The following is a 25,578-nucleotide window of genomic DNA, read 5'->3' on the forward strand; positions in this document are numbered from 1 at the left end:
GTCCGTCGTCAAAACGCCTGCTGCGTAACAGGATATGGTTGTGTGTCTGACAAAGAATAGCTCGGTTGATAACTCACAGATTAGTGTTGCTTCATTGTCCGGACAGCACTGTTTCAAGAACAGCTGGCATTTCTTCGTATTTCTTTGGCGTTCATTGCTGCAGTTTTGTATCTTTTTGTCACTCTTGTCATTCGTGTTTTGTTTAATTGGATAGCCGTGGGGAATAGAAAAGGATTTGGAAATGAAGTATGTGTTAATATATACCTATTATGAGTATTTAGACCTGATTAGAACCAAAGATGAGCCGAGTGAGTCATAGTATTTCAGTTCCATGTTCGCTTTTTCACATTCTTCTCACAGCAGAACTTCTTTTCCAGGTCTGTGGAGTTTTAGACCTCTGGCAGTGCCACTGCATGCCAGCCTTCTCTATCTGACATGAAACTGATCATTTCTTGTATGTATTATTTTTTGATTTGTATGCAAGACTTTGGTTGTTTTGGTTAATTCTGGGTATGATAGAAACTTCTGTGCAGAGTCACATGTGATGAAAAAGAACACAGTGAAAACAGATAACAGTAAAAACATGCTTGTTTTTGCAGTTTCAATTTGCATTTAGAAAACAACTATCTTTGCATGGGCATAAGTGTTATGTACATAATTGTTGCTTCACAGATTTTATGTCAAAGGTACATTATAATACTATAAGTATGTGCAGTAAAGTAATAACTAGAGCAAGATCCATGCACTGAATGAGTTCCATTGCAGTTTTTACACATTTTTAATATTTCTATATGTGTTTCAGGCCTCTGCAGTTTCTTTTTCATTTATGGCTCTTCTCCTATCATGATATACATCACTGGATTCATGTGCCAGAATGCAGGATGTCAGAAATCCAGAATATCAGAGGGAATAGTCTCTGCACATAATCTTTACAAGATCAGCATGATATTATTTGTAAAAGCTAAAATTCCACAAAGAACAGCTTCAGCACAGCTCTGATGCACTACATCGTCTGACACAGTTCGTCTTTGATGCCATCAGTGGTGTAAAGTCAGAAGTAAGGTGAACCGAATTTTGCATTAATGGAGTCAAACCATCTCAACTGTGTTTTTTATTAGACAGCAAAGACATGCAGGGACACTGAGAATGAGATTCATATTCACATCCTCGCACCCTGTGATGCAGCTGCAGCAGCAGATCCTGGGTCTGTTGTGCTGCACTGACAGCACCCCTAAAAAGACAGCTATACCATTCAGCTAATTCCTGACTGGCGCTGCTCCTGTATGGCAACAGTGGGGGTGTGCAATATGACTGAGCTCCTGCCAAAAACAAAGCATTAGCATATTGAACTGAACTGATAAAGCTGTCAATCACACAGAGGTTCCACACAGACAGATTTTCACCCTCTATTGTTCTTTTCTCTCCTTTCCACTGTTTTGTTTCCATGCTCTGGCAGCACACATGTACTTCACATATGCCAGTAAAGCCACAGAGAGAAAAAGTTTTGAATCTTCCTGCAGGATAATTTTTTAATCTATTATTAATATTCATACTTGACTTATTGCTGTGAATTAGAGGTTTTTGATTATAATATAAAGAGAATCCTCCTCTCTGTGGTGTATAGTGTGAATTAGCTGCTGGTCAAAAAATATCTTATTTTAAAAATGCGTTTTTGTCTTTTTCTCCCCCAGTAAAATAAACATTTGAAGCCCAGCTTGATAACACTCTCTGTGATCTGCAGCCTGCAAAAAAAACCAAAAAAAAAACACTTAATAATTTACTGCACGTCTGAAACTGTATTCTGCATGAAAAGGAAGTTGTTTAACATGCATTTCGGTGGTTTCATCTTCCACTCTAATTGTGCCTTTGCAAAGACTGATTGCAAAAGATGAGCAGCCAGAGGCTACACCCCCTCCTCCTCTTCCTCCTCCTCTTCCTCCATCCCCCCTCGCTCTCCTCATCCATCCTTCCACGCTGCCTGTGCTCTGCTGCTGGATGGTACGCTCGGAGCGCACACAGGACGGCGCCGGGGCTTCCCTTATGTCTGATGGAGACGGGCTGATGAGGGTCCGGCCGGCGGAGACCATCTCGAGGACCCTGCGGGAAGGACCCCCGCTCCCGCTGCTGTGAGAGCCGGCGGAGCGGACGCGAAACAGGGGAGCGACAGGGGGAGACACGGGAGGTAAAGGGTCCATTAATAACCTGTTGTCTGTGTGTTTTTGTTTTTCATTTGAGGGAGAAAACGCGGCGGTCGCAGGCGCTGCAGACAAACACACAAGAGCGGACATAAAAGCTTTGTTGGACTTGGTTGGCATCGTGTTAATGATGATAATTGAGAGAGCATCTCTGTGTGTGTCCTCCGCCGCTCCGCCGTCGTGTTCTTGCCTGTAATGAATTACAGTCTTTAACGCTCACGCGCGCCTGTGTAGTAACACGTGAGCTTAATTGATTTGAAGTTGACGCTTTTAACCCAAAGATTCATTTCCCACATGTGTGTGTGGTCCGCTAGAGGGGTGAGATGAAGTGCTTTTGCCCACTCTGGCTGCTCATTTTATTATTATATAAGTAGACAGCAGAAGCTGCAGCGTGATGTTAGACTGCAATTCAATTATGGTTCGCTGGCTGGAGCCCTTTAATTGAAACGAGGAGGGGGCTGAGAGCGCCGCCTCAAGTCTGGAGACGGAACCTCTGCAGATGGCTCAGTGGGAACAGGCATCATGATTAGATTTCAAACAAACACACGACCTTTACTCAATAAGCAGCGCCCTCTGTTTAATCACCTGTTCCTCTGCTGGAGGCCAAAGCACGGTAACCTCCTCTCCTCATCTGATCCTCTGGACCTCCGCCTGAAAACAAAGCAGAGCTCCTCACTCGGTTGCTTCATGTTGTAGAACAGAGCTGAAATGGAGCTGCGGGTCAGCAGAGGCCACAGACAGGGTGGATGCGTGGTGACGGAGCTGGATGTGTGGCCGTCCTCTGCATCTGCACCGTGCGAGCGTCCGTGCAAGCACACAGGTCGACACAATAGATGAGCTTTGTGTGTGTGTGTTTGCATACGGAGCAGTGTCAATACCCATTCATATTGATCTAGCTTGTAACAATAACGTTTTCCCCCAACAGCTGCCTGTTGACTGGAGCTAATGAAAGCAGGTTATTGAGCTGCGTTTCAGCTGCTCATGAAAGAAGGCAGACCTTAGGAGAAGTGTCTGACTACACGCTCAGTCATGTTTGATAGTGGGTTAAGATGACGCAGCTAAATGTTCATTGATCTGCAGAAAATTGATCAGAAACCGCTGATAATCGATTCAGGTGTTTTTCAGTTATATGACTGTAAACAGGATATCTTTGGGTTTGGACTCTTTAATCAGACAAAGTGATCAGGAGACTTTAGAAATTTGCGGTGTTCATCTTCTGATGATTTCTGATGTTTTATAGACAAAATGCTTCAGCAGCTAATCAATAACACAATCATCAGAAGTGATTGCAGCCATATTAATAAATGGATGATGACAAATGTTGGTTTTTATTGGTTACCTACACTTTAAATGGCCCATGATTAAATAGCCAATTAAGAAGCTTTATGTCAGCTGATTTATTAAAAAGTTTATTGTTCTGGCTCATTATCCTTTAAACAGCAAGTCTTAGTTATAGAGATATCTATATGCACTGTAATACATACTGTAGGGCTGCAGCCGACAATTATTTGGCTTGTTGATGAATCTGACTGTTATAGTAGCGCAAAGGGCCCATCACAGTTTCTCTAAGCCCAAAATGAAGTATTCAGGTTGCTTGTTTTGTGGAATCTGAGAAATATTCAGTACACAAAGTTATTAAACAGAAAATCCTCACATTTGAGAGGCTTGAATCATTGGTTGATCATCAAAATAGTGGTCGATTAATTTTCTGTCAGTCGATGAAGTGATGTTTGTCTACGCTGTACAGTGATGTACTGCAGGGGCTGTTCATTGAATGCAGAGCTGCATTTTGTCTCACCTTCTCAGTCACCCAGTCATGCATTCTTTGTCACTCTGTTTCTCTTATTTAATATGCCTCTCACACACAAACACTCACACAGCAAACTGCGTTTCTTTGGGGTGTCTACCCTTGACTGTTGTCACTTTCAGCGCGGCACTGACAGATTGTTTTTTGTATTCTACCTCTGCCTCTTCTTTTACATTTTAATTCTGTCTCTGCTTCTGTTTCCCCCTGCAGATCCTCCATCATTTGAAGGTCTCCTGCCTCTCTTCCAGTGTGTGCTGCAGTGATTGTGTTTAACATGCACGCTCCCAAGTGTGTGTAGCTCGTAGTGTCAAGAGAGAGTGTTTAGTGTGTGTGTGTGTGTGTGTGTGTGTGTGTGTGTTTGTGTGTGTGTATACTTGAAGCGTGGAGATGGGCTCAGTGGGAGCGGAGCGCCGCAGGCCCACACCGGTCCAGACGCCCGAGGAGAGGGATGTGTGGAGGGATGGAGGAAGAGCTGGATGGAGGGATGCAGGGAGGGAGGGCTGGAGGGAGGGAAGAGAGAGCGGCGTGGTGCAGAGCTACAGCTTCGACTCGTACCAGCTGGAGGAGGAGGAGATCAGTAAAGATGCCCCAGAGCGAGGAGTGCTGGCTCTGTCCGAGCCCGGTGAGGGAGTTTCTATTCTGACTGTCTGAGTGTGTGTGTGTGTGTGTGTGTGTGTGTGTGTACGTGTCCATACTGATTTTATAAATAGATAAACAAAGAACAAGGAACGAAGGAAGGAAAAAGATAATGTATGAACATCAACAGCTCATCAAATTAAATAAGAATATTCATGTTATACTTCAAGATGGCAGGAAAAGCAAAGAGTGTTTCGTAGATAGATAGACAACAGCTTCCCATTCTAACCTATATGTAATGTATGTATGCAGGAGGTGGACAGAATATTATCCACAGTAACTGCAAGGATTTCCCAGTAATTTCCAGTCAAATTCAACATTATCAGTGTATTCTTTATATTTAACTCACAGCTTGTCTTGTTATACACAAATGACACCCTTTGGACTACAGTGCACCACCAACTTTCCATTCGTCAGCAACAATAGGTAGATTGTTTACACTATAGCGCAGTAGTATTATTGGAGCAATCTTATCCAGCCTTGTGTCATTTCTATTATTACACATTATATATTCTATTATTCTAAATGTTCAAGTCAAACAGAAATTGAAAGCTGTCTGTGCTGGTGTATTATTTGTGTGGGTGGGGACTAAAATAGTTCGTACTATCACTTCAGGCAGTTTTCCACATGGCGGTCCGAGGTTGTTAGTACCGTGTGTGATCTGAGCGCTCCCTGCGTTACTCTGTCTCATGTTGTGATTTGAACAGCTTACAGGACCACTGCTACTGCTGCTGCTGCTGCTCTGGGTTCCCACAGTCTGGTCATCTGCTAGCCCTCCTCCTTTGTGTAATGCACGATGACGGCAGCGTAGTCTGATGACTCAGCTGTGTTCAAATGACCATGAATGAAGAAGAGTCTGAACTTCCTAGTTTGCTAGCGTCATCCTTCTGAGTAGATGTGTCCTGAATGTTGAGTGTTGTAATGGGACAGACCTGAACATATGACATAATAACATCAACAAAGTTATGTGTTGATCAAGATGTGCTTAAATGTCAGTCAACCACCACCATGGGAAACACCCACCTAGATGCTTCAAGCCAATTTTTCCCACAAATATATCCGAAAATGGTTTTATCCTCTGTTGAAAAATGTGCAGTTACAGCAGCAGCATCATTATTTCCTTACTCTGAAAGTGAGAAGAATTCAAATTTCAGTTCCGCTTTAAAAACATTCCTGGAACAAACATCAAAGAACCACATTGGCATGTTTGTTCATTTTTTACATTTTGGAGGAAAAATAAATCAGGCTGAACTGAATGAAAGGCATGTCTTTGCAGACTGTGTGCATGTCTTTGCAGACGATGGAGGAGGATGAGAGGAAAAAAAAAAATTAACACAGAGAGAGAATGAGGGAAGTGCATGTAAGAATATGGAGGCAAATTGATGTGTTGCCTGGTTACTCAGGTTGCACAGACGGCGTGTTAATCAGATCACAAGTGACCAAGGATGCACAGCGAGGGTCCGAGATTGTCTCTTCCCTCACTCTTTTCATCCTTCACCTATGTCTCTCTTTCTCCTGCAGCTGTCAGTCTCCATATTTCAGTGTACAACCAACCAAATAGAAGGAGTTGCAATCTCCACAGAGACCAAGTCTGCCTTTTCCCTTAAAGGAAAAAAGAGATGTGGAAAGACTCAGAAACTGAATCCTAGCCTGTCAATACAGCCCTGCACCAAGGGACTATGTGGAAATTACTAGAGGGAGAGGGCCCTCAGGAAATGGGGATACTGGTGTGCTTTTTATTTTGGATGAAAGTAGAGTAGTCACTTGTTTTGGAGCGCTGGAGATGGTCTTTTATATTTTTTTCTCATCCTAAATTTATATTTTATTCAAATCTTCCTTTGCATTATAGTTACTGTTAGCATCAAAAGATGTGTCATAGAGGCGCTTTGCCACATGCAGAGGACAACAGTCTGTATCTGGGTGTTACTAATGTGTTCATTGGTGGCACACAAGTTCCATTAATGTATTACTTAAAATTGGATGGCCTACACTGATAAAGTTTAATTATCTTATATTATTTTTTCACATTGTGGGGAGGGTGGTGCAGTTTTTGTCTCAGAGAAGTGTTATTTTTTTTCAAAGAAAATATGAATAACCCTGCAGGTGATCTTGGTTTTGTTCGAAGTGAAACAAAGTCTACTCCTCCTCATCACCCAAATCATTTTCATACACTCCCTAACATGAACATAAAAAAGGCAAAATCCACTAAACACCTCCATATTGTCAGTTTCTGCACTGAAACGTCAGTCACACAGTGTGGGCAGTGCTGTGGCGTCTTCCTCATTGGATTTTCAGTTAATTAGGTTTGAGTTTCTGCAGACGGTGGTTTTTTTCTTCTGCCTGTGCAGCGCTCATGCTAACCACACAGTTTGCTTTATTCTGAACAAATCTGCTTCTGTCAGCTTGTACTGCTTCGGCTCCTTTACTTACCCGAGAAACAACAAACCCAGAAGAGCAACAAACATGGAACGAATGCCAGGAGCTTTAATTTGTGTATGCATTTCAGTTGCATTTATGGTTATTCAAATCGGCATTTCTTTATAAGAAATTGATGTGGATTACTGAGGAGCTATGTGCAGGTTATCACCCGGCAGCAGATGAATAAGAAAATAATTTAGCATTCCAGTTACCATTATAATAATTTACATAAAACATCAACATCGAGTGAAATAAACAGTTTCAAATTCATGTTTTTTTTCCCCGTTAGTCAGCTGTGAAATACACATAATGCCCAAAAACCATTAATGGTGGGCTCACAGGATTAGGAACAGATTATAACAGTTATATAAAGAAGCTGCACATCACACTTCAACCATGAAACTGAATCCGCTGCAGAACACACAAGTCAAGCTGGACCCACTTGGGCAGGTAGTGTCCCATCAGCAGTTCCTCTGATCAATTTACCACCAACACGCAACAGGAACAAGGTCTTCTGCTGCATTAGATGCTCCATCAGCAGAGCAGAGGTGCCACCGCTGCTGCTCCATCTTCATCCATCCTGATTAGCTTAAATGAACATGGAGTGTTTCAGCTTCAGCCCTAATTCACATGTACGGATGTCATTTTTTTTTTCACCCCCTCTGTTTGAGTGCACTCTTTAAAATCCTCTAACCCTTCAGTCCCTCCTTCCCTCTCAGACTTTGAGGAGCCGATCCCTGACGACCGTTACCATGGCATCTACTTTGCAATGCTATTGGCCGGAGTGGGCTTCCTGCTTCCCTACAACAGTTTCATTACTGATGTGGACTACCTGCACCACAAGTTTAAAGGTATAAATATGCACGAATAAACCACGTCCTCAGAGAACTGCACCTACAGAGAATGCATGAATTTTACAGACCCAAACGCCTGCAGTTCCCAGGAGTCATAGCTCTTGTGTGTGTGTTTCAGGGACATCCATAGTCTTCGACATGAGTCTCACATACATCCTGGTGGCTCTGCTGGCTGTCATCCTCAACAACGTGCTGGTGGAGAGACTCAGCATGCACACCAGAATCACTGTGGGTAAGTCAGGCAAGAAGCCGCTCACAGATGGAGCTGTAATTGTGAAAAATTTCTCATTGTGGGAACTTCTGCCGTTGCTCATTTATTAATGACCCTCGGGGAATCTCAAGGCTTATCAGGGCCGAATACACACAGCAAAAATGGAAAGACAGTATAAAGAGAAAGAGAAAAATACACTTTGCCATAATTCTCCTATGGTTTTTATTCATAAAATGTTTCAAGATAACTTAGCCAAAGACTGAATTCACGAGGGGCTGTGTTTCCAGAGTGCAGCTATTTTTTCTGTTTTTCTTTTCACTTTTTTCAAATCTTGCGTCATCCTCAGTTTCGTTTTCAGCTTTCAACACATTATTTAACATGAACTCACTTCACCGTGTGTGCAGATTTAGCACATCATGTTTGTTAAAGACGAAGCCTGATACTGGAGAAACTCAAACATGGCCCAAATTATTCATTAAAAGACTGGTTTTTAAAGCTACTGCACGTCTTTGCAGTGTATATAATTCTCAGTAAAACACTGTGATATTGGAGGCTAGCAGTATAAAAAAATATATTTGGGCAAAAATGAAAAATCGTTCTTAAAAAACGTGCATCCCCTGAGGATAAGTTTGATATCTCGACACATATACAGCATGTAAGAGCAAGGTTCCACCATCGAGGCCTCTGCAGCTTAAAATAGCTCCTCTTGCATCCTTGAGGAAATGTCTTTTGAAGTGTGTTGTCTGCTGGAGAGCTTGTCTCTGGAGTTAATAAACTCAGGATTGGACTTTAGATGAAAGCCATACTTTTTGCACGTCGGGCCTGTCAAATATGTGTTCAGTCATGCAATCAGAACGTGACCTGGTCTGTCTGTCTGTCTCTTTCTCTGCAGGTTACATCTTAGCTCTCGGGCCGCTGGTCTTTGTCAGTGTGTTTGATGTGTGGATGGCAAAGTTCACTACCAGACAGGCTTACATCATCAACCTTGTGTCAGTGGGAGTGGTGGCCTTTGGATGCACAGGTACTACTAATAATAATGCTTTTCTATGTATTAATATGTGTAAAGTAAAAGGAGTCGCTCGAGACGAACCGACAGAGAACAACGACTGAACCGTATGAATCCTCACGGCTCTTCAGAGCATTTTAGCCACTTTCAGTTTAATGTTTTGGTTTTCTTGGCAAGAGCTTTTTCCCATGTGGCCAGAAACATGGCTCTAAGTTAATGGTAATGTGTTAGCACTGTTTGCTAACATGTCCCTCAGCACCACTTAATAAGGGATAATACGGCAGTGTTGTGTTTACAGCTTGTCATGCCGCCCTGAAGTGGATAAAGAAATGAATTATTGCAGGTATACAATGGAAAAATGGTGCTGCGCCATTAAACTCTACTGTTAAGTGTGTTCATTGCATAGAACAAGGCAAGCTGAGGATAAAACATGCAGAATACATGGGTATTGTTGAATTTCATAACACCATCATATTCAACATTTATGCAGAGATGACTGCAGGGAATATGGATACAGATACAGATGTAGGTATAGATTACAAAACAGTAGACACACTTATATAATACAGGGTCAGATGTTACCATATAATATAATTCAAATGATAAAAAACATAAGCTTTCAGAGAGGTCATATTTATTATTGGGCCTAGACTGGATTGCACTATATAGTTTTTTGATGATGCTAATCTGCCAACCTCCTGTATATCTACTGTACACACAGAGTGGAAGGCAAAATATTGGTGCTCATGGTGCTTGAGTAAATATCAGTCCGAGCAGCAGCGTCAGGACAAACACAGTGGAGGCTTCAGTGCTGCTAATGGCTTGCATACACTGAGCCAGTTTGTTGTTCCTCAGAGTGTGAACACAGAGCCTGTCAGCCGGCACTAGTAACAGTTTAATTAGTGGAGGTCCGGAGGTCAGAGCGGCTTCTCTCGAGTGATGTTTGGAGGTTCAGGAAGTTGTGCCTCTAAATAAATTGTGTTCCTTCAGTGTTGACTGCTAGATGCTGATAACCACTTCCTCATCCCTCCCCAGTGCAGCAGTCCAGTTTCTATGGTTACATGGGGATGCTGCCTAAGAGGTACACACAGGGGGTGATGACTGGAGAGAGTAAGTCCGCTCACACAGACAATGAATTGCACATCCCTGCTATTGTTCTCATGTCCGTCTGTTTCTCACTTTTACATTCTCTCCTCCTCCTCCTCCTCCTCCTCCTCACTTTCTCTTCTCTTCTCCTCTACTCCCTCAGGTACAGCAGGGGTGATCATCTCCCTCTCTCGCATCTTCACCAAGCTGCTTATCACCGACGAGAGGAGGAACACTCTCATCTTCTTCCTCGTTTCCATCAGCATGGAGATGCTCTGCTTCCTGCTTCACCTGCTGGTCCGTCGCTCCAGATTTGTCCGTTACTACACGAGCCACACCCAGGGCAAAGGTCCGGGCAAATGTCATGACCCACGTGACAACGGGACTGGGTACCGGGTTCACCATGATGTCACCGCAGAGGAAGTAAGATTTGTAAGTTCGTGGACAGTTTCTTGGCTATATGCTGTATATGTGTGTGTGTGTGTGTGTGTGTGTGTGTGTGTGTGTGTGTGTGTGTGGTGTATGCACACAGTGAATAAACTTTCTTAGTCATGCTGGTAGCGTGGTTCTATGTTGGTCTGTCACTCAAACCAACAGTCCACAGCAAAATCTGAAAAACTGCTGGATGGATTGTCATGAAATTTGGTGCTGACATGGATGTCCCCCGCAGGATAAACTGTAATAACTTTGCTGATAATTTAACTTGTTGTCCAGCGCCATCATCAGGTCAAATTTTACATTGTTCAGTACATTTGTTTATGACCAAACACCTCCTTAGCCAATGACTTCCCATGAACCTCAGCTGTGGTTTGTGTTTAGTGCTAATTATCGAATTTCAATGCACTAACATACTAAACTAAACCATTTTATTTTCAGTGTTCAAGTACTTATTGTGAAATTTACACTGTATAGTCTCTTCAAAAACTCCCACGATGGAATGAAAGCCTGTACCCTAACAATCCCACAATGCAATGCATTTTATAGCAAAAAGTTGTGATGACAGAAATTCTAAATGTCACTGATGGTGTCTGACTTTTGACTGCTCACCGTAGAGCAAGTTGTCAAATAAAAGAAGTGAATGAGGGAGCGGTTTGGGGCGCAGCTACAATCTCATGGTGTGAGTCTTTGTGTTTTTTGTACCAACAGTCGTCCATCCATCCCTTTTGCTTCACCTCACTGTTTATATTTAAATTGTGATGTAGTAGCTGCAGTCTTCTCTGAAGTTGTGCTTTTCAAGTTAGATTGAGAGATCAACTCTTCTGCTTCGTGTGCAGCAGCAGATTCTCTCATTAAAGTGTCTTGTACATGTTTCATTCATTAAAACCTTCATAAATGTTGCACCAACAAACTGTTTCTGAACCACAACAGGGAGGACAAGTCAGGCCTCTAAACTGTGGTGTCATGCAACTCCACGTCCTTGTTGATTTCCAGGTGGAGTGTGTGTCTCCTGCCTGCTTGTGCCTGTTGCTCATGTGCGTGCATGCAGGGATTGAGGGCTGTTTTGAAAGCATTTTAAAATGCAGAATCATTTATTCAAGCTACAGGCTGCTTTTTGGCTACAACTTAGAAAGAGAAACATTGAGAGGGAGAGAAAGTAAAGGGATTTTTGGAGGGGTTATAAGGGCTGAACGCTCAGGATAGGGATAGAGAGTGATGTGGATGATACGAGAAACAAAGATGGGGACAGATGGAGTTTCAGAGACAAAGGGTGAGACTGAGGCCTCCTGCGAACACAGAGAAAATAAGAGTCACGACACTGAGAGAAAAAAAAGAGAGGTGAACAGTGCAGAGAGGCAGCCAGCCAAGAGGAGGAATTACAGAAAAAATAAGTAAAAACAAAAACAAAGAGAGCAAGCATAGAGAGGAGAGAGGGCAGAGAGCAGGAGACCAGTCATGACAAGGAGAGAAAGAAATGACAGACGAGGAGGTGAAGCCACTTTGTACTCATGCTTGAAGCAGCACTTTGTAGCCTGAAGACATCGAACTAAAACTCCTCATCACACCACCTGTGTGTGTGTGTGTGTGTGTGTGTGTGTGTGTGTGTGTGTGTGTGTGTTGCGCGCCTTCAAAGAGCGACACATCACCTCAGGCTGTCATCTTTTCATGAGTGCGTGTTTGTGTTTGTACGCCGCTACGCAGATGACAAGTGTGTGAGAGACGCCCCCTGTGTTTTACAGTAGTGTGTGCGTATGTGTTGGTGTGTGTGCTTCTCTGAGTCTGGGGGCCGATTCAGGGAGCGCTTTGTTCTGGTTGCCAGGGGAAACCAAGGCAGCACTCTATATTATGAGATAATCAAGAAGAGTAGTGCCTTCTGGCCCACAAGTCCCTCTAATCAGCTAATGGATTGATGTGTGCGTGCGTGCGTGCGTGCGTGCGTGCGTGCGTGCGTGCGTGCGTGCGTGCGTGCGTGCGTGCTTGTGTGCATAATTCATGGCGCACACATATGAAAAAGTGTGTGAAGCATATGAAGGATGTCTGTATATTAGGATAAAGAGGAAATGTGTGTTTGTAGTCTTCTCTGTGAGTGTGTGTGTGTGTGTGTGTGTGTGTGTGTGTGTGTGTGTGTGTCCCAGCCTTATTTGCAGTGCAGTCTGCAGCCTCTCCAACATCATTACGTCAACCTACAGCCACTCACAGCCGTCTTCTTTAATAGTCATAAAAAGCTGATGTCATGCAGCCAGGAAGCCATTAATAATGAAAAATACCCTAAAAAGATTGAAAAGTGCAAACCAGTGCAAGAGAATAGCGTTATTTACTGTGTGATGGCAACCTCTAGTGTTTTCTTAACAGCCTGTTGTTGTCCTTCAAAAAGCCTTGAAATTGTTTCCAGGAAATGAGGAACAATATGATGACGTTTCCCTGCGTGATTCAATAATTGGTCATTTGTCACAATTTAGCTTTATTAAAAAAAAGAACTGAAGCGTCTGTGTGCATCTGTCTTCAGGGAAATGGAGGGACAGGACCGTCCTCCACAGAAGAAGGCGTTGAGGACATTGCGGGTGGGATGTATGTGCGATTTGACGCCCCAAAAGCCAAGATAAGGAAGAGCTGGCCCGGCGTCCGCGGTACTCTCTGCTTTAATCCTGTGTACTCACTGCTCAATTACCCTCTGACTCTAACGGACAGATTTGAAATTTAAATGCATCCCCTGCTGATTCCTGGGATGAGGGAAGTGTTCTTAGTGAATTAACCTGCTCCAGTGAGAGTTTTAGGTTTGTAAACGTCACCCTGTGTGTGTTTCCTTTAACCAGACATGATCTTGCATCGTTACGTGGTGTCCCGTGTGATCTGGGCCTACATGCTGTCTATAGCAGTGACCTACAGCATCACTCTGTGCCTGTTCCCCGGGCTGGAGTCAGAGATACGAAACCTCACCTTGGGGGAATGGCTCCCCATCCTCATCATGGCCACCTTCAACATGTCGGACTTTGTTGGCAAGGTAAGGCAAAGGAAAGGACAGTAAAAGATTTGAAGATGCGACAGAGAAAAGAGATTAAGCACGTAAACATTATATTACTCAAGGCCATTTTCATTCCTAAAGGCAATTTTCTTTTGTTACAATATGACTGAACTGAATTTTAATAGTTACATTTCAAAAAGGAGGTTTTAACGTTCAAAGTGTTTAATTTTGTAAACAAATGTCATGAGAATAGTAAGCTACAATGCCCGCTGCACAACAATGACAAACACTCCCACTGGTGATTTGACCTGTTCTAGTTAGACTGTGTGGGGGTGCACAGACTGCGTTTGATTGACATGTCCTTGACTTTCTTTGTTGCACATATTAGGATGAGCCAAGTTATGCAGGTCTCATTTCCACCTGTTTTTTAATGCATTCTCTATTACACTCATTGAAATTGGATCTCTAGAGCAAAACTTGTGCATAATTTGAGGTGGCAGCCAATCAGCCACATTTTGTGTGAATTGTTGAGTTCAGCAAATGTAATACAGTAATTTATTCCATTCTTTGTATAAAAAATATTGTGTCAGTTAATCCGGTGTGTTGCAGTGCTCGTATGATGACAGTTCTGTGATATAAATAAATTACATGCCTTGTTAACAGCAGATCAGCTGCACAGATGAGTGTAATGCACACTGCTGCACTCACACTTATTTCTCACTGTATAGCCTTTATTCATTTCTCACCTGTATTGCAGGTTTTTTTTTTTTTCATGCATTTCTGTTAAACAACTATTAGCGCTGTCATGGCACAGAATGGATCTACTGTATAATCAGTAATTAGAGGCCTGCCTCACATTTTATTAGCTACATAACTGCTTTAAATTGGGACAAAGCATTTTTAATGACAGTTTAGAGGGTGTTTTTCATATATCTGTGGTTACATCTAGTGTCTGATGAGCTGGCTGTAAGGGTGAGACAGAGAGATTAAATTATTATTAGATTGTTAATAACTGTAGAAAATCCTGAGCTGGCTTGTATGTGAAAAGTGTCTTTCATAGAGCTCAACCTACAGAGAATTATCACCCTGAATCTGCTGTTCCTCTCAGCGTCACAGAGCTTTATTGCGACTTTCAGCTCACTGTTTTTGCTTTGGACAACACAGCCTTACTATTCTGATTAAGCCTCACCGCTCTCATGCTATCGTCTTTGGCTTCAACAGGCAGCTCTAAACACCCACTGTACACACCGTGCTCAGCATCAAACAGCAGACAGACAGTTAGTGACAAACTGGTGAACTTAGTGGAGCGTTTGGCAGCCTGATATTTCCCTCAGCTGCTGGTGGAGACTAAAAACAGAGCTAAAAGACAGTGAGCACTGGACTTACATCCATCAGGTGGACAGACACCGGACTGCTGGATGTGTAAAAAGGCAGCTCTTCGCTAACACATTTACCATATTCATAGTGATAAATGTCAGTGTTGTGTTCACTGCTTGTTTCTGCTGCCCCCAAGTGGCACAAGAATTGTAGATTTAAGATCTGCACCAGCCAGTCAGTGGTTCTTCAATAACAGACACAAAAAGTTGACATTTTCTTAATTAAAGTGCATTTATGTTGTTTAGAAATAATAGAATTGGTTATCCTGCTCTTCATTATAATGTTAGCGCAGAATAAGCCACATACAGTACAAATTGCTGCATTATAACGCACTAACCCTGTCACCTATAGAGACCTGATACTTTTTTCATAAGCACTGTTATATGTTCAAACTATTATACCATTTCCAAAATCCGCATGAACCTTTAACCTGAATAATTAAGGTTTTATATCTATCTTCACTATAAAGAGCATTGTCTTTATCTTAGCTTGATGTGAGTTGTCTGTAAATAAAAACCAAAAATGCAGAGGAGACTTTTTCAACCTTGAGTCTGCAGTCTTCCTCGGAAGCTGCGCGCAGCCTAAAACAACCTCCACGGGCAGGGCGGGGAAGCTTGTGCGTTGCCTGTGAGAAAGTCTGTCAATCACTCGCTGCTGCTTGAAAAGAGTTAAAGCTGTGAGGGCGACTCAGATGATCATTTTAACATTTTGTTTGGATCAACTGGATTTTGGCGGGTTGACAGTAAGAGGACGCGGTTCAGAGGTCTCTCTAGTGAATTTATTAAACTGAAATTGTAAAACTGAGGGAGACACCCCCCTCCACCCCCATCCCCAGTGGAAATCACACCCTTGCATTCAAGTACAAACTACACTTGATCAGCTGGGATATGAACATTCATGATTTTTTTTTTTACTGTAAGCTCATCTTTTATGTTCTGCCAGAATCTAAGTATTTCTTGGCAATCCCAGAACGTATGGGAATGTCCCCCTTTCATTTCACAATTCCTGTGATTCTGGGATTTAATTGTGCGCCAGGCTTCTTGGCACCACAGAGGCAGCAAAGAGGCATGCTGGAGCTGACCTTGTGAAATTGTTAAAGGAGTTGCTCCATTTATTAAACCTGAGAATAAGGATGGGAAAAAAAGGCTGGTTTATTTTTGGATAATTGCACTTAGCTTAAAGGCTTTATCTGAATATTCAGAAATTAAACTTTATCTGGTGTCCTGAAGTTATAATTTTGACTTTGAAGGGAAGTTGAGTGAAAGTTGTTCTGTTTTATGCTTTGTCCTCATGGCAAATTTAGCATTTTGTTGAAAAGGAGGGAAAAAAGATAAGAGGAGAAATTAAATAGAAAATAGAAAAAGTAAAATGAATGTAGCTCAGAGGTTAAAAAAGTCAGGATTACAAAGACTGAGGAATAGAAATAGTTATGCTTCTATGGCATTTTGACTTATTTGTTGAGCTCTCAGGCAAGTGCAGCAAGGAGACCAAAGTCTGACAGGATGACTGGATGTTCAGAAAAGTTTTAACTTTAATTTGAAGACTTTCACCCCCAGCATCACTGAAACACCCCCTGCTGTCTCCTCAGATCCTGGCTGCACTGCCGTACGACTGGTCTGGAGGCCGCCTGCTCTTCTTCTCCTGCCTCAGGGTGGTCTTCATCCCTCTGTTTGTCATGTGCGTGTACCCGGCCAGCGCCCCCACCCTGTCCCACCCCGCCTGGCCCTGTCTCTTCTCCCTCCTCATGGGAGTCACCAATGGGTACTTTGGGTCTGTGCCCATGATCCAGGCTGCTGGCAAAGTGCCGCCCGAGCAGAGGGAGCTGGCAGGTGAGTCCTTCACCTCAGCAGGCAAATCACTGTATGCAGAGAGAGACGATAGAAGCTGGTGTAGCATCTTAAAGAAACATTGAAGTGAGACAGTTCTTTGGTTGTTTTGTCATCTTTTAGTCTAATTTCAGGTCTGAAAATAACCCCATCAACCTGTAAATGGATTAGATGCTCGACAGAAAATGAACAAAGTAATCATTCAAATCATTTATGAAGCAAAAATAGCAAACTAACACTGGCTCCACTTTCTCAAATGCGACAACGTGCTGCGTCTCTATATTGTATAAAATATAAAGACAAATACATTAATCTAAAAAATAATCAAGAGATTAACTGATAATGAAAATGGTCATTAGTTTATTTATATCACTGTTTCAGTTTCACATAGTGGCGCTGAGATGCTAAAGATTCAGCAGACACAAGAAATAGCAGGAAATGTGCTAAAAAAAAAAAGTGTGGTTTTAACACACAGTGTGTGTGAAGAGAGAGAAAAGAGGACCACTAATCAACATGATATATCGTCTTGTTTCATTCCATTCAAAAACCCAAGCGTAAAAACAAGCTGTGTTTTTTTCTCTGAGGAAGTCTCTGATCCTGGCCTGGCCAAGAAAGAGTCTGGCATTAAGCCCTCCCTTAAAACCACCACATTTTTACTCTTCAGGTTTTGTGCTTGTAGTTAGATCGCTACCTTTGGACAGAGCCAGGCTATTCATTTTCTCCTGTTTCCAGTCTTTATGCAAAGTTAACTAAGTGGCCTCTGCCTGTATCGCATTTACAGCACAGACATGAGAGCAATATTGTTCTTCTCATCTAACTCTCAGAGACACCCATTCCTATGAAGGCCTTTTACTTGTTGCTCATTAACACCCTGAATTAAGACATAGTAAACATTGTTAGCATTGTCATTGTGAGCAGTGGATGATTTGTTGATTTTTAACATGGAGTTTGGCCCTAACAACAGCCCTAAAGTAAGGTCTGGTTTTGCACACACACACACACACACACACACACACACACACACACACACACACACACACACACACACACACACACACACACACACACACACACACACACACACACACACACACACACACATGTTGGTGTTTATATCACTTGTGGGGACATTACATAGACTTACATTCATTTCCTGGAGCCTTACCCTAACCCTAACCACTATCTGCCTATTCCTAACCCTGTACCTAATCTAACCTTACCTAACCCATAACCCTATCCTCAGTCTGCACCCTAAAATTTAATGATTTACATTAAGGGGACCTGCATTTTGTCCCCATAAGGGAGGTCAGTTTCCACAATGTGGCTGTGTAAACAGATTTTTGTCCCCACAACGTGACAAATACCTGGTCTCACACACACACACACACACACACACACACACACACACACACACACACACACACACACACACGCACACACACACACACACACACACACACACGCACACACACACACATATATATATTCACCACACAACATGCCATGCATCGGTGAACACAGCAACACCATAGAACATCATAGAAATATTACAGGACTATTATGGGAATCCTACAGGCCTCTACGATTCTCTCGCTCTTCTGTGATGACACGTTGCTTCTTGACACTTTGATCATGAAGTGGTACGACCTTATGGAGCATATAGGCTACAATATAATACAGATTAGAGATTACAGAATATTATAGATCCAAGATGAAATTGACAGAAGCATGGGACTGAGAGAGAAAGGTACACTTACAAATGCATCTGCCACTTCAGCACCATGGATTTATCAACACACAGCACAGTTAGGCCACTGATATTTCAGAGCCACAGAGTTTAACTTGCTCAAACGTCAGTCAGATAAAAGAACAATGAGTCCGACAGAGACTAACACATTCAGCTGAACAACCCCTCTGCTCCTGCTCTCTCTGCTACCAGGGGATGAATGACAGGTTAACAAGGGTGATGCATTTTGGTCATTTTGCTAACAAGGGGTATGGCATCGCCCGTCAAATTGTGGATGTGTTACAATGCCGACATCAGCGTTTAGCTAAGAGCACCACGATCACTAAGTACCGTCTCACACATGGCTGCTTAGTCGTGTTACTCGCTGTCTCAGGGGTTTCTTTTGTTTAAAACCTACAGTCTGGATAAGCTGGCTCTTTATTCTGTCTGTGTATCAGCTCCACAGTCATGCTCCGCTCTCCGTGTCTCTCTCCAGGGAACACCATGACAGTCTCCTATATGACAGGCTTGATGGTGGGCTCGGCTGTGGCGTACGCAGCTTATAGCTTCACTGCTCCAGGATCAGGAATGCGCTCCTCCACACTCAACATACACACTTCTGCCAACGGTACCGGGTATTGAATGTTCACACACAACAAAACACACACACACACACACACAAATACACATACATGCACACACACCTGCAGCCAAAACCCACATGAGATCCTGGCCTGAAGAAGCAGCACAGACTGATGGGCTCGAATCCAGCTGCAGAGGAGGAGAAAACATCTGTAAAGAAGTCTCATTTTTATACTCTGGGATATTGATTCATGCTTCGACTAGACTCATTGGATTAAAAAAGGGGAATAAGAGACGAAACAGTAGTGGAGGAAATGATGTTAAACAGTGCAGTTGTAGCAGATTTTCCCAGCCTGGTGGTCCACCGACCTTCAAATGTCTCGGCTCAGCTGTGATGAACTTTTCCCCGGAGGTGAAGAACGGGAGCTCAGCGGGCCAACAGAAGCCTTCTGAACGCCTCGCAGTCACATTATCGTCTGCATGTGTGTGTGTGAACAGACAGGCTGACGTTTGTACAGTGTAAAGTCAAGTGATGTTTCGCTGCAGGGGGTGAAGGACACCTTGTGTCATAGGTCACATGTTACATTTCATGATTTCTCAGAACTGTTGATATTCAGAATAGAGAGATGACGTCTGTGTGGATTTTTCTGGACCAGTCAGCTGACATGTCTCTCATAGCGATGAAAATATGATTGAGATTTTTGGACTGTGAGCTCCATCCATGGCTATCTGATCCAAGTAATGATACTGAAATCTTCACCATTTAAAAATTACAATAAAAACAGCTTAAAGGGAGCCCCATTTAATTCACAGTGAAACAGAGGATTTATCATAATTACCTCCTGCCATGTGATGTAAAGAGGAATATGTGAACTGGGTATCATTATGAGAGGAACTTAAATAACTGGAATGCAAACAAATGTTTTGCAGGCAGCAATCCAAACACCTCTGAACCATAATATTGCTTTGCTAGCTGCTACAACCCCCAAGCCATCAGTCAAGTGCGGTTTTACATGATGTTCACTGTTTGCTAGTCATCCCAAATCACATATGATTGGATAAATGTATGTATGTGTATGTCTGTAAATGTTTCGCAGGAAGAGAACAGAGGGGGTTGGATTTTTTAATCATGTATTTAGCATGTAAGATGTTACATTTACTGTTCCTTCAAAGGAATTACAGTGTTTCATTAATGACATACAAACATCATTCAAGAAACTGTCAAATATAGCTATAGCTATTGTTGAAATTTCCAAAAAAAAAAAAAAAAAGTCTCTTTGTGGACGGAAGAGGCATTAACCTGACTTTACCTTGATTGACTTCCCTCACCAAAAATGTGCTGAAATCTCTGCAGTCCATCTAATCTGACCTGGAAAAGCTTTAGTTGTATTTATTTTATATTCTGAAGAACATCATCAGCCTCATATAGCGTATTTGAAAGGTAACGAATTAGAAAAGAACAATGCTAAACCTTTATGAAGTTGTCATGGTTCTCTGCATTAGCAGCTCCCTGTTTGTTTTTATTTACGGCAAAGCTGAAAGAACAAGAAGATTTCTGTCTGTTCATCGGGCTTCGCGTCACCCTCTGATGGCAGGAAAGAAAACTAAATGTCGGTCTGAATTTCCCAGATGAGGTGTAATGTCTTTGTGTTTGTGTGGCATTGTGTTGCAATGACTTTGTGTCGCTCTGAACAGTGTCTGTGTGTAACATCCCTGTAATGATGTGGGAAATCATGGGGAAACAAACTGTGCCAAAAAATCTGATCAGTGTTATTAGCTGAGAAAAGAGTGAATGTAATAAACAGTTTAACAGGATGAAAGCTGTAAGTATGTAAAATGAAATGCACTCAAGGCAGTGAAACGCTTTTATTTTATTCGGGCAAAAGCTTCCAGAAAATATCATATTCATATTTTTTGTATTTTAATTTGGTAGAACCGATCCAGGGAGCACCTTTCAACACAGTGCAGAGCAGCTTCCCCAGCTTCTTAGTTCCTCCACGTGTCCAGTTGGATTTGATTAAATTTTCAGCAATAAATAGGATCTCCTGGCACCGCAGAGTTCAGAGTTTATACATTATGAAGAAAACAGGCCTCGGTGTGGAGAGCCATGAGGTGCACTGCATTATGTAGGTGACAGCTTGAAAGGAGTGCTACGCCGGCGCTGCTGGAATAACGGTGGGCTGCCGTTTGGGAGCTAACCTCATTACTGTATGTATGTCCCGCTGTGCTGACGGTGCCATATTGCCTGAGGCCCCTGTCCTCTCAGTGAGCTGCTGGGTTTGAAGGTGTTTTTAGTTATTTTTGGTCATATATGTCATTAAAGGACATGAAAAGTCTCTTTCCTTCTCTTTCTCTCTCTTGTAGAAACTACCAGGACATTCGAGAGAAGGGAGATCCCATTTTTCAAAGAACTGCATATGACACCGACATTTGATGTGGAATTCAACCCTTCAACCTAATTTAAAGGGAAAATTTAACATTTAGAGAGACTCATATTCACTTCCTTGCAGAGAGTTCGATTAGAAGGTTGACGCTAAAGCTTAGCTTATCTTAGCTTAGCATAAAGATTGGAAGCAGGGGAAAAACAGCTCGCCTGACTCCAAAAATTAAAAAAAAAATCCATCTATTAGCATCTTTAAAGCTAACATACTGTTACAATTAGTTTGTTTAATCCATTAACAAATGTGTAAAAATGACTATTTGACATTGTACTCTGAAGTAGTCGTGGTTCTGTACATAGTAAAATGGTAAATGGTCATTTTTACACTTTAGTGATTAGTGAGTCTTGGAGGTTCTTGTGGGCACATTTTGTTACTGTGGGACAGCTGATGTTAGTCTCTAAGCTAAGCTAAGCTAAGCTAAGCTAAGCTAAGCTAACAGGCTGCTTTCTCCAGCTTTGCACTTACTGACATGAGAGGGGTTTTAACTCTCTGCAGGAACGTGAACAAGCATGTTTCCTAAGATGTTAAATGTCATTTTGCAGTGGCAGTTTGTTGTTTAAAATAAAAAGCAAGTGAGAAAGGTATTTTAAATCATTATCTTACCATGAAAAAAGTGTGATGTATTGAAGCTTTGTCAGTGTCAGAAACTGATGCTGCACTGGAGAAAATGAATCCTGCAGAATTTGACCACAAAAACCTTTGATTTGTTTAAAACTGACTCTTACATTAAAGACCTACTGCAGAAATGACTGTGTGCACACTCTGGATTCTCTTTCCGCCGTTGATGAATCATTTATCAATTCAGAATATATTTTGCCATTGTCTGACACTTTAATCCAGAGTGACTTACAGTTTGATGAGCTTAACAGGAGAATAAGCTTCAGCAAAATGAGATCACCACAAATCACAGAGCAGGCAGGCGCAGGCATCTGTTGCCTTCGTCTCCATAAGTTGTAACACAAAAATCACTGTGACAAGAAAAAAGCTTCAGGAGAACACATAAAGCAAACTGCAGAAAGAATGTTTGGTTAGCAATTAGTGGGAAGTAGAGCAGAGAGGGAGGACACTCATAAGACGAGGTTTCACCTCTGATGGGTGATGGAAAACGACTGGAATTTCAAGGTTATTCCACCGCTGGGAGATGACGTTCAGTCTCCGTTTGAGTTGGCTGTGCAGCTGCATGCAAACACACTGACCTGTTTTATAAAAAAAATGTATCTCATCCTCAAGGTCTGCCATGTGACTCACTGTTTCTATTTTTTAAATCAACCACAGACTTCATTTTCCTCCCTGCTAACAGCAAAGAGTTTCTCCAGAAACCTTCTGATGCTGACAATTTTAGACTGTACACTCATGTGACTGCACACCGTGAACTGTCAGGGCGGTGTGAAAAGATTGCATACAGACTCTACACTGTTTATATGAATATATCTGGATGTAACATAAGATATTTTGCAGATACTTGTGAAACTGAATAGAACAAGAGTCTTGGTGCAAAATGTGCATATAACTAAAGGACTTAACAGCCAAACAGACCATATCTGACTGGTTTTAGGCATGGACAATTATCATTAGCTGGATATGTCAGCATGAGATCTGAAGGTTGACCAGGATTGGAGCAAAGCGTGGCTGTGCAGCTCTCAGTGATTAAATCCTAAAAACATTCTATTCATTGCTTAACCAATCAAAAATGAAACTAGTATAATCCTCCAAAGCTTCCTAAATTTTCAGAGTATGTGCAAAAACGTCTAAAATGCTTTAAATATGTTGAATGATTTAGGTTTAAGATGCCGGATTTTCACAAAACAGTCCCGTCATCCCAGCTTAATAAAACAGCTGTTTACATCTTTGCCTGCTGCCTCTATTTATATGTGCTGTTGCTATTTCTGCTGTTACGTATTTACATGGAAGGAGAAAAGACTTTTTTTTTCTTACGGTTTAGATCAGAGCTCCTTTGTGTCTGTCAAAACAGGAAGCAACCACATTTAGGCAGTCTTATTTTTTTCCTGTATAAACAGCTGTGAGGGGAGCAGATCTGCACCATGAAACCTCACATCTCACAAAGTCTTTTCCTCTGAGCTTTTACAGATCCAGCCCTTATTATGCATGTTTGATCATCGTATCAGGGGAGTTATCTGGGTTTGTATGAAACATGAAACATTAGAAGCAGGTTTGATCTCTGAGCTTCATTCAGAGGTGGAGTTAGAGAGCAGGTTGTGACGGCCAAGGAGTCCAACAGGCAAGACAGGCAACAGGGTTTCTCATCTTCAGTGCCATGAGCACGAGTGCCTGCTCTGCTGGAGTGTCCTTGAGCAAGAATCTGATTGAATTCCCTCTGTAGGGGATCGATGAGTAAAATGAAATCTGTATTGACTGCTTCTGTCCAGCAGAGAGAGCTGCAGCTCAGAGAACACCTTCGAGGACTGTGCAGGACTTCAGGTCCACATGGATACTGGTGTGCAGCATCTGTATCAGGGATCAGAGGTTGTAGCTTTATTTAGCTTCAGAGCCCCAGAGAATGAAAGAAAGAGCTTCTCGTAAAGGCAAGCACTTCTTTTTGGACCTTTGACCTTTCTGTTACAGGACAACACAAGACACACAACCGCACAAGGCCGCACAGACGGACAAAGCATTCAGACCAATAGCATGTTCAAAGTGTCGAACAGGTCAAAGTGTGTGATGCAGCTGCCCCTCTCGTCTCCCTGTGTGTGTGACTTTATGTGTGTGCGTGAGCCTATGTATATCTGGCTGTTTGTCTCTGCACGTTTGTGCCTTTGTGTGTATTTCATGAGTGTGAGTATGTGTGCTAATTTTGGATATGGCTGCAGGGAAAGAAAGTCTCTGGTGTGTGACAGAGCAACTGATCATTAGTCATTCTGCTCCACATACTGTAGAGAGCAGGAGGAGGAGGAGGAGATAGAGGAAGGTAGAAAGTCGAAGTTTTAATGGTGCTGTGTTTCAAAGGTCAATAGATGCTGTTCAAATGGATTGTAATGTCTCTGTGTGAGTAAACAAATGATGATAAACCAGCTGGGATACTGGATGTTAGATTTATCTGTGTGTCCATCATTTGGATAATCGTCCGTTCTACAAGAAACTTAGAATTTGTGCCATGAAGGGATGCAGGACAGCAATGCAGCGCCGATCTTTTGTGCTTTCAGCTTATTTGTTAGCATAAATAACAGCCATTTATTGATGTGAAAGTGCCACATGTGACGTTTTCACATCATTAAAATTCTTCCTCTTCTTCCTTACTGTCTCGGTGGAGCAAACCTTGTTAAAGAAGGAAGTTAAGTGAGAATGCAATGGGAGGACGTATCTGTAAAGACTGTGACGCATTTGAAAATGACATGAAACTGTCAGCAGCAGTCACCTTCTTTTTCTACATATTTCATTATACCTGTCCTGTATATTATACTATCACAAACATGTATTTGGAAGCATGAGAGGTGACGAGACATGAGAGGCCACAATACAAATCTAATATAATCTAGTCAAAAGTGACACAAGGCAAAAATTATGGCAGTGCACATAAACATGAACACAAAAACACACAAAACCCCTTTAGAGACATAAACCAACAGCATTCAGACACAAAGGAAGTAGATAATTATGCTGATTTCCTCCACCATCCATCTACAGAAATAACCAAGAGTATGTGTAAAGTAACCAAAGAATGCATTTATAGTATATGATATTATAACAAGTAAGCAAGCAAATACATGAAGAAGAACAAATATTTATTAAAAAAAACAAAACAAAACAAAACACTAATTTTTCACAGCAGTGGCTACCCAACATTTATCTGTACAATGATGACTGTAACAACAGTGACCACACCTCAATGAATAATAACTCAATTAATTACATCAGGTCTGGTCAGCCATGCCCTCATATTTTGGCATTACTCATATCGTTTTCGGACGAAAATTGGATATTTTATGTCAAGCACGCTGCGATTCTGTATTCATGTTTTGTTCCTCTCTCTGTAATTTGGACACATGCCTGAAGAA

At 42.1% G+C, this 25,578-nt stretch overlaps 1 protein-coding gene across 2 annotated transcripts; it reads left to right on the forward strand.

The window, feature by feature from the left end:
* Positions 1–1,788: 1,788 nt before the first annotated feature.
* On the forward strand, positions 1,789–20,671 carry slc29a4a (solute carrier family 29 member 4a). 2 transcript variants are annotated; one of them, XM_070981657.1, is made up of 11 exons: positions 1,789–2,182; positions 4,213–4,624; positions 7,776–7,907; positions 8,029–8,142; positions 9,014–9,142; positions 10,163–10,237; positions 10,377–10,636; positions 13,158–13,278; positions 13,465–13,652; positions 16,579–16,819; positions 19,039–20,671. In XM_070981657.1, the coding sequence occupies exons 2-11, from the start codon at positions 4,390–4,392 to the stop codon at positions 19,182–19,184; spliced, it is 1,641 nt and encodes a 546-aa protein (XP_070837758.1). In that variant the 5' UTR covers positions 1,789–2,182; positions 4,213–4,389; the 3' UTR covers positions 19,185–20,671. The 2 variants fall into 2 exon arrangements, with proteins under 2 accessions (XP_070837758.1, XP_070837756.1); XM_070981655.1 differs by having other exon boundaries at positions 1,878–2,182; positions 10,377–10,645.
* Positions 20,672–25,578: the final 4,907 nt, after the last annotated feature.

Source organism: Chaetodon trifascialis, chromosome 15 (assembly GCF_039877785.1).
Source record: "Chaetodon trifascialis isolate fChaTrf1 chromosome 15, fChaTrf1.hap1, whole genome shotgun sequence".
Lineage (NCBI taxonomy): Eukaryota > Metazoa > Chordata > Actinopteri > Chaetodontiformes > Chaetodontidae > Chaetodon > Chaetodon trifascialis.